This window comes from Melanotaenia boesemani, chromosome 5 (assembly GCF_017639745.1).
Source record: "Melanotaenia boesemani isolate fMelBoe1 chromosome 5, fMelBoe1.pri, whole genome shotgun sequence".
Classification (NCBI taxonomy): Eukaryota; Metazoa; Chordata; class Actinopteri; order Atheriniformes; family Melanotaeniidae; genus Melanotaenia; species Melanotaenia boesemani.
The window spans coordinates 14,606,387-14,620,658 of record NC_055686.1 but is presented as its reverse complement, the minus strand read 5'-3'; the positions used below and the strand labels follow the sequence as shown (position 1 = coordinate 14,620,658).

Sequence of the window (14,272 nt, the reverse complement as noted above, 5' to 3'; positions counted from 1 at the left end):
TCCAATACTCACCCAAAGTAAAAGAGAGAGTATCTGAACATGAGCAGTTTTTGTGATTTTAGTAGTTAACTAAAACATTTTTAAGCTACAGCTCTATGAAAGATTTGGCCTTAAAGTAGTTAAAGCAGTCTTAGGGTATTCTCATTCAAAGTTGGTGAAGGATCTAGAAACAGTAGCTCTTTACTGTGTAGATTCCTCTTTTTAAAGATCTTATTTGTAACTGGACAACTGATGTAATCATTGATGCTATATTTATGTGGATTATTCTTTTTATAAATTTCCATAAATTAAACATTTAAAATGTCTCAAGGTGATTCTTATTGTGACATTTGCATTTGAAAGTTGTTGCTCTAAACCCTAAACCCTGATAAAGAAACAACAACTGAAGACAGCTGCAAAAAGAAGACTTAAAGCATAACAAAAAAGAAATAACATTCTTTGGCAATGTTAAAAGGTGATTATTAAGTTTTCAACAAAAGGTACACACACACACACACACACACACATATATATATATATATATATATATATATATATATATATATATATATATGTTAGTATTCGCATTTGCTCTCTTCAAATTGGTTTTGATTACTGACAATTAAAAGCTGGGAATCTCAACTTAAAATAATTGTTTTTTTCACCTGTAACTTGAAAATTTTCAGTCCTTATCAATGAGTGAGGTACTTACAGTCTTTTCCAGTGAAACTTCATATTTGTCCAGGACAGCAAACTGTTCATGGATGACAGGTATCAGAGCTTCTGTCTTGGGCAAATTGTTCTGAAGAATCTCCAGAAGCTTTAGGTTCTCACCAAGCTCTGCCAGTGTCTGTGGAGGATGTCTCAGCCTGAACATAGACATACAAATCCAAAAATGTTGCATACAGTTCAAAAGATTTGTGTTATTTTTATTGGATCTTCCTAACATATTTCTTGTACTTTACCAACTGTCAGTTAAATCAGTCCTGTGACATTATATATAAACAGCTGGGACCGCATCTCTTGGGTGCACTCAAGCTCTTTGAGATTATTATTGTTATACTATATGAAATAAAGAAAAACTGATTATTGTGACTCTAGCAAGCTGAAGTACTACTGTCAACAACTAGGCTGATTTGGTAGTAAAATAAGGCAGAACATCAAATCTATGTGCATGTGGTATGTGAATGTACAATGCATCTCCTTGTATAATTTGTTAGTTATCATGTTTGTCGGTAGTTATCAGTGTCAATGTCATAAATTATAATTACCTCATAAATCAAAATACCTTGTGAAAATTAAGTTTCTTAACTCCACTCCTCACCTGTTGGCATTGTCTTGCAGTGAGAAAAAAAGCTCTTTCAACTGGGTGCTGGCAATCTGATTAAGAAGCTGAGTCAACTTGGTTTGCCACTCAATGCAGTGCTGGACCAAGGATGCCTTGAGTGGTGAACAGTCCAGCATAACACACTGAATAGTAAACATAGTTTCTTCCTGTTGAATGCTGTTGGCCTCCTCTGAGTATCTGAGAGATAATCAGAGCATAAGCATTACACAGATTATTTAGCAAATTAATGTGTGTGCATGCTTCATAGCTGTATTTAAAATTCAAAGAATCTACAGACAATATATATATATATATATATATATATATTATACAATCATCTGATAATAAAGTAAACTATATTTTAATTCTTAGATTTTACATGTTAAGACAAAAAGCAAGAATAAGTAAGATTAAATTGACAAAGAAGAGATATAGCCAGCTAATTCTCTTAGGTCGTTCATTGTTTGCAGACGTGCTACAATATGTCATGTTGTTGTACATATGAGTTTATCTTAATTTAAGACCTGGTAGAACCTTGGGATTTTTTATGATGAAGAAAGGTGTACCTTTGTATATCTGCATCGAAAAATGATACTGGTTTGTTCTGTGTCTTGTAGTGTTGAATAAAGGAATCCTTGTTCATAGCCCAAATGGCACAGTATTTGTCCCAGTTCTTCAAATATGCCTTCAGATGGGTAGCTTTGGCCATCATTCCTTTCTTAACTGCAGCCTGAATCTTTTTTATCCCCTCATCTTGCTCTAAAAACAAAAAATAAAAATAAAAAAGCCAGGATAACACCAGATTTAAAAGAACAAACGAAGAGAGACATGGGCACATATGCAGTACACATTTCATACATATTTTAAAAGGATGCCCCTACCTATGCTGATGTGTACGGGGTTCATCTGAGACCCTTTGCAAGACAGAAGTTCAGGGAGTCGTGCAAATTCAGAGATGACACTGATGAGCTGTGGCAAAACGTTCACAATCTGAGCAAGCTTGCTCAGAGCTGGGGAGAACTCCACCTGTGAAAGAGATGCAACCAAATATACATATATATATATATATATATATATATATATATATATGTGTGTGTGTGTGTGTGTGTGGGCTCAATTGATGCCATTGCACCATGTAAGCATTCCTACATGAACATGTCTACCCGTGTCGTAACCAGACAGTTATCATTTGATCTAATTTCTTTAGAGGTTTTACCTTTGGTGCAGTTTGGGGAGGTGTCTGGCTTAGTGCTACAAGGACTTTAAACAAGGGGTTGGGTGATGTCTTGGTATCCCCACAGATGGCTCTGTATAACTTCTTCATAGAGTCTCTGATGTTGCTCCTGAAAGCTTCCTCTATCATATGGTCCACTTTCTCCATGTAGGTCACCCAGTGCTCCTGGACCTTAAATAAAAGAGTATATAATGATATACAAAGCAGAGTAATAGCTTTAGTAACATTTAAATATAGAAAATAGCCCAAACCTCAGCTCTGTCATTAGCAAAGGTTCTGTGGATCTGGGTCATGATATCAGCAATATCCTGATGTGCTGAGTGCAATGTTTGGAGACAGCTCTGCTGGTGAGTCTTCTGGTCATCCTCAAACTCCAAGTTACTAAGGTACAGAGATGAGAGGAGTCAGATATAGCACACTATAACATAGCTACTTAATGTTATATGTATGATACAGTGTGATATATATATACAAAAATGTATAGAAATCTGCTCCAGATATCATGATAAATGCATGACTGATGTATTTTACTGTTCACATCTCTGATGTTACCTGTAGACAGTCTTGCCATCTAACTTTACCAGCAATGTTTCACTAATTTTCCGACAGATGTTCGAGATGAAAAGATTGGAGACTTTGTAACTATCAACTGTTGATTGGACCTGAAAATTTAAGATGAAAGAAGAGGAGAAAATATTAGATGCTCAGTGAGGATAACACAGTCATTTTATCACTAGATGTAAATGTGTTTGTAGTTAACTTAATTATTTTAGTACTCATTCCACATAATTCTCATTTCAGCTAATTCTTTATCCTATTGATCAACACAGCCATCTGTCTGAATCTCAACTACCAGATCTGTAAGTAGTGAAAATCTTACAACCTTGTGAACGTGGAGGAGACAGTCATTGATGAACATGTTGGAAGCTCCTTTAGTCAACCATACGAGCTTACTAAGACCTGGTTCAATCTTTTTATCGATGAAACAAATTTGTTCCCGAAACAGACCCAACTCATCAGGAGACAACATTCCAATAATTCTGAAACATACACAGTTTGAGGAAGATAGAAGTTAGAAAAGGATCTAGTCAAGGTGTTTACTTTTCTCTGAACAGATATGGAACATGCAAGATTATCTTACAAGTACCAGCACAGTTGAGTTTATGTATGTTTTTCAATATGAAGCAATTTGTGATTATTTTGGAAATTCTTATGGCTCTTTTCCATAAGTGCCTGCTCAGCTCGACTCAACTCCACTCCACTTAGTTTTAAAGGTTATCCTTTAGATAGTAGAACCAAGTACCGAGCACTTTCTTAAAACCTTTTCGGCTGGGATTCCAAGCGAACTGAGTTGAGCCAAAAAGGTGACTACGTCTATGATTTGCAGGCCACTGACTGGTCAAGTAGTGAGATTACTGAAGGAGTCATGAGAGTGACTTCTTCACAAGAACCCTGCAAAACTGGCCTGTACTTTTCTAGTGTTTTGTCTCTGCCTGCAGACTTCTCAGGCTCTCTTTTTTTTACCTTGAGTCTGACAAACAATCATATACAGAGCAGCTGTCACACCATTGCCTAGATGTCTTCCATTGTTACATCATGTTTGTGTTGCATTCAAATGACGTCATATGACTTTCAGGCTACCTTGCTATGAGCAACCCACCCACATTGAGGTGGTATTCCATTTTTACAGAAATTGATCTAAACTGAGTCGAGTTGAGTAAAGCTGAAAAGGTACTAGAGGAAAACAGGCCTTACACTATCAGATGCTAAATCATGTTTGTGTTTGTGTGTCTATCCGACCTGTTGTAGTTCCTGCTCAGCAGCAGTACTCTCTCTCTCAGAACCCTGATATCCTCCCTATTCTGGTACATGTCAGAGAGGCACTGGGGGATCTCATACTTCAGTCGTTCCCAGTATTGGATCTCAGAAATCAGATTCAACAAGTTGCTGGAGGAAAGTAAAAATAAAAGTTTAAAAACAAATGAGAATGAGTGATGTAGAGCTGTGCGCAAAAGTCTGAGAACCCATCAAAAGAAAAAAACATAATTTAGTGATTGTAAAATCTATTGGTCCAATGAATTCTTTTGTAGAATTAATCATAAGCTTATCGTTGCTGTGGGGAAGGCAAACTTTAATTTCAAGTTGCTTTCAAACCTTGATGAGATTTACATAAGCTATGTTGTTTGAAAAGGATTTGTTTAGGGTAAATTAAATCCACCGCTGCAGAAATGAAAACAACTGTAATGTCAGATAGTAAACAGATATGGTGAATAAGGAGTAAAACGTTCTGTTCGATATCAATTCAAATACTTTGAAATTTTTTGAATGAAAAAAGTGCATACACTATGTACAGCTAATTTAATAAGCTACATTTTATTCAGTAAAGTATATAAAGTATTGTCATAAATTAGTTTGTGCAACAGGAGGAAGCTGGAGTTTTTGGAATAGCCTGAACAGTCTCAGTGTAACAAATGTGAGTGACGAAGCCACACTATTTATTCATTCTGGATTTGGCCTAATCTTTTGGCAGGAGGTCTTTCAAACTCTTTCTGTGGTCTCTGGTGTAACCCCCTTGTAGCTTTATTTGGTACTTTTCATGAAACCACATTGTTTCCTCTGATGTAAGTCACATGTTGTGTTTTGTGTCCCTCTTGGGTAGGCGTGTTATTTTACTTAAATACTCAGGGTGCTGCCCTGCTGACATTCATTTAGTGGACATCAGATGTTATGTCATACACGAGTCTGGAAATGATCAGGTACTCTGTTCAAAACGATGGGAGAAATTAAAAAAAGTCTAGAGATCCTTTGTAAAACATCTTTCTAACCCGATTGATCCTACTTACACTACCGTTCAAAAGTTTGGGGTCACTTTGCCATGGGATTCAATAGGGAAGTGACCCCAAACTTTTGAACGGTAGTGTACGTCAATCTTTATTTATTGCTATTTTGCTTTGTTTGAGAGAAGAAAAGGGCGAATAAAGATAAGGAAAGATAAAAAAAAAAAAAACACTTGACTTCGGGCTTTACAGCTTTGTACATTTCTGGCAGCTCTAAGGACTTATTACTGGCAACATTCCTTGATTGTGCTGGATTTTGCAATGGAATATTTTGCAGATCGAGCCATGTTTTTGTTTCCTCCTGTACTGGGGTTTTGAGTTGTCATCAAAAGTACAAATATTCTGCATAGAACTTATGCTCTCTAAATCTTCCTATTCTATACAGCTGTGTAAAGTACTAAGGAGCTCTTTATATTGTTTGTTTGAAAATTCAATAAAAAGATTGTTGACAAAAAAAGCAAAGCAAAAGCAATAAACTCTTAACTGGCAGTGTATTAAAGCTGTAATATCCCCTTAAAGTACCAGAGGGGTTCCTAAAATTTTCCATATTCTACAGTCAATTCAAATTAATCAGTATCCATGCATTTCAAAATCACAGAATCAACTAAATGGCTTATTTCGCTTATTTTACAAACCTTTGTCAACATTTATATTTTACGTAGGAGCTTTTCTGTACATACAGCATGTCCTCCATATGTCCGAATAAAACTAATGGAGTTTCAAACTAATGTTGTTGGAGAGACACACAACACTGCAGCACTCACAAATCCAAAAGCACACAGCTCATAACCAAACAGGTCTTGAATCATTTTTTGTTTGTTTGCTGCTAGTGACCCACTTGTCAAAGTTGGAATCCAGTTTAGTTGGAGTTTCCGTGCAGCGCACCAAGAGTGGCTGCTCCAGTTTCTTGACCAACTGCAAGTCTAACTTCTGGCTCCATTCACTGAAGATTTTCCTGATAATGTCATCCAAAACCTGGACTATCTGACCACAGCTGGACACTATCTGCATGCGGCTGGGGGTGCTGGAGATAAAGTCATCAATGTGAAGTACCTGGAGGGGACAAAAAAGAAGATGACAAGTGAGGTGGTCAAGAAATTGGTTGTATACCTTTAACAATGGGTATAAAATGCCATGAAGTAGTTCATCTGTACCAGAACTGAAAGGATTAGATGATGTATAGTCTAACAGACATACCTCCATAGATCTATCTAAGTGCCATTTGAGGGCCCTTGCACACAGGACCTGGTTCACAGTCTTGGGCACATGTTTAGGAGAGGACCACTTCCCCTGGTTCAGTATCATGTTAACTACTTTGAGCTCATTGTTAAAGACAGCGTAAACTTCCTCTGCCTTCTCTTCAATGGAGCGTTTAATGGTCTGTGATGGAGAAGATTGCATGAATGAAATGTGCAATGCTTTTCTTCTAAGGGATAGAGCAAGTACTGCATGATATGATATAAGATGTACACGTGTTAGTGAGACACCTCGCGAGTAGACATAGGGTGAAAAATGTCGAGAAGCCAAACTCCTTCCTGAACCGAGGTCACGGTCTTAAATATTGAATTGATCAGGTTCTGCGTCATCATTTCCAGATCCTTTACAAATGTGCAAAACCTGTACAAACCCACACATACAGACGTGAAATTGCTTGATAAATATAACAAAGGCATGCTTCAATATCAGTGCAGTCATTAAAAACATCTTGAATACACAAAAATCCACAGAAAGATATATCTTTATTACATTGTTGTATTTTGGATGTTTTTTTTATCACTTTCATTCTTTTAGTTGAGCTTCTTAGCTATCCTGATTCTGGATTTTAAACCAACTATATCAAAAAATGCTGTATACTCCCAAGAGAATCCTTACTGTGGCAACATAATGGTTGTTTTTTCTTGTTGTGGCCCAGCTGGTGTTTATAACCTGTTTTTCCCCTCAGAATATCATTATTCACAGTAAAAATCCTCTAAGTGATGGACTATACCATATTCACCATTAAGATCCCAGTTTGAAATGTACCTGAGTCAGTTATGGTGTCTACCAGTTTTCTGTACTTGGACTAATTATGTTCTCTTCATCATAGCTATATCTCATCAGGGAAAAAAAATTCAACTGTTATGCTTGTGACATCTATTCATGACGCTTGATGAAACTAATCAGTTCCTGATATTTCAGAACTGTCTTGGAGATATGAAAGTGTGGATGAACCCTAAGGTTTTGCGTTTGAATTCAGACAAAATCTACTTTTACTGGATAGTGTTACCTCTTTGCTTTTTACTTAATCTCTTAACACCTAATTTGTTTTGGGTTATTTCTAGTTTATTTCCTTTCACGTCTTGCCTTTATGATTTGTAGAGCACTTTGGGTTTCACTTCTGTTTTGAAAGGGATGAATAAAAATGCAACTTGGGATGCAGCTGCATCATCTAGTTACTGGTTTTACAGAGAACATTTTTTTTGCCATTTAAAACATAAAAAGTAGATAGAACTTTGTTAAACTTCATTTCAAAGAATTCATTCAAAGTAGATCAACCTCTTGAATTCACTGTTCCAGGTGGCATCTTTGACATCAAGGATGCCCTTGTCAATAGCACGCAGGTTCTGGAGGCTACGATGGAAGTTGCCCTCAATTTCCAGGAGTTGACTGGTGAACTCAGGTCCTTTGCACCCTTTAAAACATGGCAGATCTCTCTGCTGACCATCCTCCCAACGGGCAAATTGTTGCTGGCAGTCACAAACCTGAGAAAAGACAAGCACCCAAGCAGAAGCAATAGCATTGTATCAACGTCCTGTACTGGTTTAGTAATTGTTCTAGACAAATGGTAAATCAAATAGATGTATCATTGTCATGTAAATACATAGTTGTGATGTTAGATATGTTTTGTGTTGATCTACATGTGTCTGTGAATGAGAAGAAAATTTACCTCAAGCAGGTCTCTGAGCCTTTTAATGAAAGCATCAATCACCACAAAAAAACTTGTTTTGTCCAGCACCCAGTCTTTGTTACAATGCCTGACAGGTGAGAAATGGAGAGAATGGATTGACTTGGGGAGTTGTTTTACATTTATTGATATAAAAAAAATACAATTCTTGATATCTTAAATCTCATATATTGAAGTAAAGACAGAATAAATTAGAAGCAAACACACTAAATGTACAAATAAATATTTTATACAAGCTCATTACACATGAAGAAACTATAAAACATAAAAAGTTAAACATGAATATAAAGGAAACAAACTACCCAGATTGTTTAGTCATTACAGGCATTACCAGTCATTACTTTTCTTTTTTTTTGTTTGTTTGTTTTTCTTTTTCAGATCTTTCTTGATTTTTGTGAAGCACTTTGTGATACACCTGTGTTTAAAAGGTCCTATATAAATAAAGCAGATTTGACTTGACAAGCATTAGGGATAGATAATAAAGTACTGATTTTTAAAGTGATTTTATTTATAACTTCAAGATTGAACAATGTAGTAAATATGTTAATGTTCATCAATTAGATCAGAGTTTTGATATAATCTCTGATAATAACTCAAATATTTTCTGTTAAAGGCCCCCTTTGTAAAATAAATAACTATAGCCATCAACAGAATTGGATAAAGTAATTCTATCACACTATAAAAAACATCCATATACTAATCCAGCTAAGATACAAGTATGTGAAACTTCCCAAGGGGTTTGGATTTTTTCTAATACCACTTTGAACCATTAAATAGAACGCAAGTCATCACAGCGAAGTGGGAAGAAACAGAAGAAGAGTAAAGCATAGTCAGTGTTTCTACGTCGGACAGAGCATTAAGGTCATTAGTAGTAAAAAGCAAAGTAAACATAACAATGGCACATGCATCTGGCAAGCAAATATTGTCTCTGCCACCATCATCTGCTACAAGAAACCACAGTCAGCAGCAAAGATATGAAATGCCAAACAAAAAGCCCCAAAAAGATTAAATAATGCCGTTGCTTTTCTAACTGGACATTTGGGAAGTAAAGTACTGAAATCTGATGCTGAACTTGCAACTTTTCTTCTGACATGGTTAGTAAAAAGCATGTATAGTTAACAATGGGACCACAGCTTACACTGTAATTTAAAATTTGCCTAGCTGATTCTGAGATGCTATAAGCTTTATGTGCATTTCAAGCAGCAATTAGCCACCTCTGTTTGACAGGTACGATTTCCAGAGATGAACAGCAGTGGGTTTACAAGGATGGGGAAAGAAACATATATGCCAGGTAAAAAACTCTGCCCCCTGTGATGATAATTTTTGAAGACCAAAATTAACAAATCCACGTTTAAATGCCTATTTCTCAAAACGCAACCAAATTATGACCAACACATTAAATTTGCCTTAAACACTTGTTTCATTGTATGCTGATGTCATATTAAGCTTTCTCTTACAGTATCAAATCGTATAGATTAACTTTAGAAATACAGATATAAATTAACTTCCCTTACTTGTGATGCAGCTGTGAGACTTCCTCGTAAATTTCCTTCCAGGACAGGCAGCACTGCACACAGTCATTTAAGACTTGCTTGCTTGATATCACATAACCATCAAAAATTTTGTCCAGGGATATCTTTTGGGTGCATAGGTAGATGATGTCGTTACTCATCTGGAACATTGCAGAATGCAAACATCTGTCAAATTAAGTAACTTGGGAGCAACTTTTTATACTACCATAAAATACCATATTATACATAAAAAATTCTTTTTCAGACAAAAAAAAAAGCCAAAGAATGTCAGGCTTTTATAAAAAACAAAAAAGACAAAAAAAAAAACTGTAAGTATAAATGTGTGAGGCAACTGACTAAAAAATGGTAACTGAAGCAGTTATCCTTCAGTCTGGTTACTGTCCATTGATTGCTGAAACATTCCTGCAAAAAGTCCTTTATCTGCACTCTTCAGTGATTGCAAGATTATATTAAGCCAAACTTTAGATTCCTAAGAAAGAAAAACATAAGCAAAGCGTGTGTGTTTATATAATTCAAACTGAATAATCTAATAAATGGATGGAGGAAATCAGGTTAAAGAAGCTTACTATCCCATCCACATTTAGAATCAGTTAATCTTTAGTTTCCAGGCACCTGGCAGAAGAGCCCAGTTATTCTCTCAATGGTGTTATAGAAGGGGGAGTGGACCCAGATGATGCGAATAAGAACAACAATGTGTCGTAGTTTTGAAGCAATCTGTCCCAGCTTAAGCTGGAAAAGCTCTTCACAGGGCTCCTTCAGTATGGACAGGAAGGTCAGGTTTGACTGGGCCTGCAGGGAGCAATCCTGGACAGGACACACAAAAAAGATTTTATGTAAGAGTTTTCTAACTTTCTAGAGAAATATCTAATGGTTTAACAGCACTGATTATCTACAGTTTACTTTTGAAGTGTGTGTACACCATCAAACAAGAAATACATCTTTTTGGTGGTTCTAATAATCAGTTCTGATCCGAAGATTTGTTTCTTCAATGCTAAAGACTGTACGATTTGTTTTACACCTTTACAACAGGAAAAGTTAACATAAAATTCCATTACCCGTATTTCCTTGGCCAGTTGGCAAAAGCTCTTTACATACATAGATTTAGCCAGCAGCAAAATGTTCTGGATGTGTCTGACTTGAGGCTTTTGCAGCTGCTGACTGATTTCTGACAGCTTGGTAGCGCGGCTCTTCCAGAAGGCTATTTCATGCAAAGGTCCGCAGTTGTCTCTGATCTCCACTATCTTTTGGGCTTTCAGTAGCTCCTTGATCTGATCAGTCCAGTGGATTATGATAACTAAAGGAGATAGAACAATTGAGTGAAGGGAGGAGGAAATACAAGGGAAAAAAGGGAGAAAACAGCAGGCAAATGAAGGAAGCAAAGAAGAGCAATGAGTAAAGATATTCAGGAATAAAAGCAGAGATTTGTGAAGGATAAAGGGTTTGTAGTGGGAAACTAAAATAAAAATATGACAAGTAGAAAACAGCTGAGGACAAAAATATTCACATTCTGGTTCAAGTGACAGTGGAGGAAAGTAATGTCATACAGTATTTAATAAAACTGCCAGAGTCGGTTATGCCGTGTTGATGTAAAAGGCAAAAAGAAAACAGCATAAATCCAACCTTTTGGACAAAAAAAATGCATGTATACATAAAGCATTTATCAAACCTACTCTCCATTCTCTGTATTAGTTTCTTGTCCTTGCAGGCCTCCTCAGGACTCCACTGTAGGGCTTCCATAGGAATGTAAAGAACTGTGTGGCCTGACTTCTCATACAAGTAATCTTTTGAGGAATAAAACATGTTAGATATCACATGGTAGCTTGTGATTATTATTCAGACAGAGATAAAAAATAAACAAGTTAATCTATTCAGGTGGCAAAACGTTGAATTGTTTCACTGTTTTCCTCTGAGGCACTAACCTGTGCTGGAGGCAGTGAAGAAGTGCATGCTCTTGATGTAGTCATCCCTGATATTCTGCTCTTTGTAGGTGCTGACGGCTATCGAGGGTGCATGCAAACAGGCCATATAATGAAGCAGCCTGAGGAGAGAGTCGCCCCTTGCTTTGCCAAACTGTATGGCTGCATCAAATGTTTCTTCTGTGATTATGGCTCCCGGTATGCGGGTAAAATAGCATAGCTCCTCAACCACATTCTCCTAAAAAAAAAAAAAAATTATATATATATATAAATATATATATATATATATAACAGAAATTTTTGAAGAAAATTTACAGAACGTTTATATATTATCACCCTTTCTTGTATATTTAGACAACAAAAGCCCACATAGGGATACATACGGAATAAGTTACTTTAAAAAATACATTGACTGAATAGAAAAGGAAAGTACTGGTAAAGGCATGCTGTACTCCACTCGAAGTCCCTCCGAGGAGTGCATATAAACTACCACTGATGTGATAGACGTGTCCTCAATGAACTGATCCAGGGGCTTCATGTTCTCTTCAGTCCATGACTCTTCAGTCACACCAGAAATAGATGCACTATAGATAAATAACTACCCACCAATGGATGGATAAAAAGAGAGGTCCAGTGAGAGAAGGGAAGACAGAAAATTGAGCACTTTGTGATTTAAAAATGTAGGAAAAGAAGGAAAACATTACTCATCCAGATTTACCTGCCGGATACTCTTTATGCTTTCCTCATCCATTGCTCTCACAACTCCAGCCGTCATGCTCTCTTCAATTCTGTGGCTAATGAAGCATAATACTGTGACAAGAGAAACCATGTTTATAATTATTATCCATTAAACACAAGAAAGGCCTCTTCAGTTTTTAAACATTATTCATTTAGTCTTTTTTTTTTTTTTTTTTGGAGTTTGGGATGTGTGCCATTTATCAAATTAGCATGTAAATATTTCTCTTGCGTTGCTTAACCCACACGCAAAAGTTTATGTATTGTGTAGGAGGCGTTTTAGTGTGGTAAATTAGCTTAAACATGTAGCGTTTAGCAGCTAACAAAGTCTTCAAAGTTACCTTATAAGCGACAGTCCACAGTTCTTATGAGTTGAGCTACACATGAGGACGGAATTCTTCATTTCAGTTTTTTACGGGTCAGTTTTGTACAACGTCAACTTTGTACGGTTAAAAACTTATTCGAGAGTTTTTTAACTGTAGTATTGTAAATTGTACGTACATTTTCTAAGTTAAACTAAAATCCTGTGGTCAAACCTACCGCTCTGTGTGCGTGTGTCGCTATGGAAACGAGGGGTTGTCTTGGTAACCTTGAAAGAAAAGCCGTCAACTTGGATAGGGCGAACGGGCTCGTGCATGAGAATGCCAGGCACGAGGTAGACGGATTTGTGTGTGCGTGTGTGTTTGTAGTTTGTTTTAGAGTTCGTATTAGCTTATATCAGACATTTTTAAGAAATAATTGCCGGTATTTGATTGTTTGCTGTAGTACATGAACATGATAATATCAAGAATAATATGTTATTATTTACAAAATAGAAATATGTGTATATTTACCATTTGATATTTAAGTTTAAATATATAAACATTGTTTTCCGCATTACGACCTTCGTAAACCAAAAATTACATAGCAGTATTGTTAATAAATAAATAAATAAATAAATTAATTAATTAATTCTAGCAGAAACCTATAATAAAAAATAAGAAAGAAACAAAGTAAACAGAGTACCTTAGTGAATAGTGAAACCTTGACAAATGAAAAAAAAAAGAAAAAAAATAGAACTTGTAGCATGGGATGGAAAATATATTAAAAATATTTTAAAAATGCAGGGACGAATATTTGCCTTTTCCCGTTGTAGATCAAATTTTACATGGCATGGTAAAGTAGTACGGGCAAGAGGTTTAGACAAGGTGGCATTAGTTGTATGTACATGGGGCACTTTTAATCAAATTAAACATTTAATCAGCATAAAATGTATCTTTTAAACTCAGATTATCCAATCGGCTTTGATCAAAATGAATGTTCAATCCGATCAATAGGAGCAAACTTTCCACAATTTGATCAACATAAAAAAAACAAGCATGTCTTCACTCATTCTGATGGTTTCTTCTCATGCTTGCAGCATGTAGAGGTTATGTGACATGATGAGTTTCCTGAAAGTTTTGAAAAATGGTGTCAGCAAAACAGAACTGTGGAGAATATAACATTTTAGTTTGAAACTGAAAGAGTTGCAGTTTATTGAGCAGCTCAACGGTCGAAATACTAAAAAAAAAAACAAGTTGTTCAAGCAGATTTTTGATCAGATCTTTTTATTTTTGTCTCCACATCAGTACGCATTGGGAGGGTTTAAACTGTTATGATCGTAATAAATCTTTCCATCATGTGAACACACAACTGATCAGATCAATGTATCTAGTGTCCATCTAAATATGTCAGATGGAATTTCTTAAAACACTCATTTCAGTTGGATAGAAGAAATATTTCTTCACGT

The 14,272-nt window shown here is 36.0% G+C and overlaps 1 protein-coding gene across 1 annotated transcript in view; it reads right to left on the bottom strand.

The window, feature by feature from the left end:
• Positions 1-12,586, bottom strand: part of dnah2 (dynein, axonemal, heavy chain 2) — a 63,384-nt gene extending 50,798 nt beyond the window's left edge. Inside the window, exons 1-21 of the mRNA XM_041986579.1 lie at positions 12,488-12,586; positions 12,203-12,367; positions 11,773-12,007; positions 11,524-11,634; positions 10,909-11,147; positions 10,466-10,657; positions 9,836-9,993; positions 8,304-8,391; positions 7,913-8,118; positions 6,865-6,994; positions 6,575-6,757; positions 6,216-6,430; positions 4,341-4,487; positions 3,424-3,580; positions 3,093-3,202; positions 2,792-2,921; positions 2,523-2,711; positions 2,188-2,332; positions 1,873-2,065; positions 1,304-1,504; positions 692-848 (exon numbers count right to left, since the gene is read on the bottom strand). Coding sequence (XP_041842513.1) covers positions 692-848; positions 1,304-1,504; positions 1,873-2,065; positions 2,188-2,332; positions 2,523-2,711; positions 2,792-2,921; positions 3,093-3,202; positions 3,424-3,580; positions 4,341-4,487; positions 6,216-6,430; positions 6,575-6,757; positions 6,865-6,994; positions 7,913-8,118; positions 8,304-8,391; positions 9,836-9,993; positions 10,466-10,657; positions 10,909-11,147; positions 11,524-11,634; positions 11,773-12,007; positions 12,203-12,367; positions 12,488-12,544 — 3,408 coding nt within the window. The 5' untranslated portion in view covers positions 12,545-12,586. The remainder of the gene's footprint in view (positions 1-691; positions 849-1,303; positions 1,505-1,872; positions 2,066-2,187; positions 2,333-2,522; positions 2,712-2,791; positions 2,922-3,092; positions 3,203-3,423; positions 3,581-4,340; positions 4,488-6,215; positions 6,431-6,574; positions 6,758-6,864; positions 6,995-7,912; positions 8,119-8,303; positions 8,392-9,835; positions 9,994-10,465; positions 10,658-10,908; positions 11,148-11,523; positions 11,635-11,772; positions 12,008-12,202; positions 12,368-12,487) is intronic.
• Between the last annotated feature and the right edge of the window lie 1,686 nt (positions 12,587-14,272).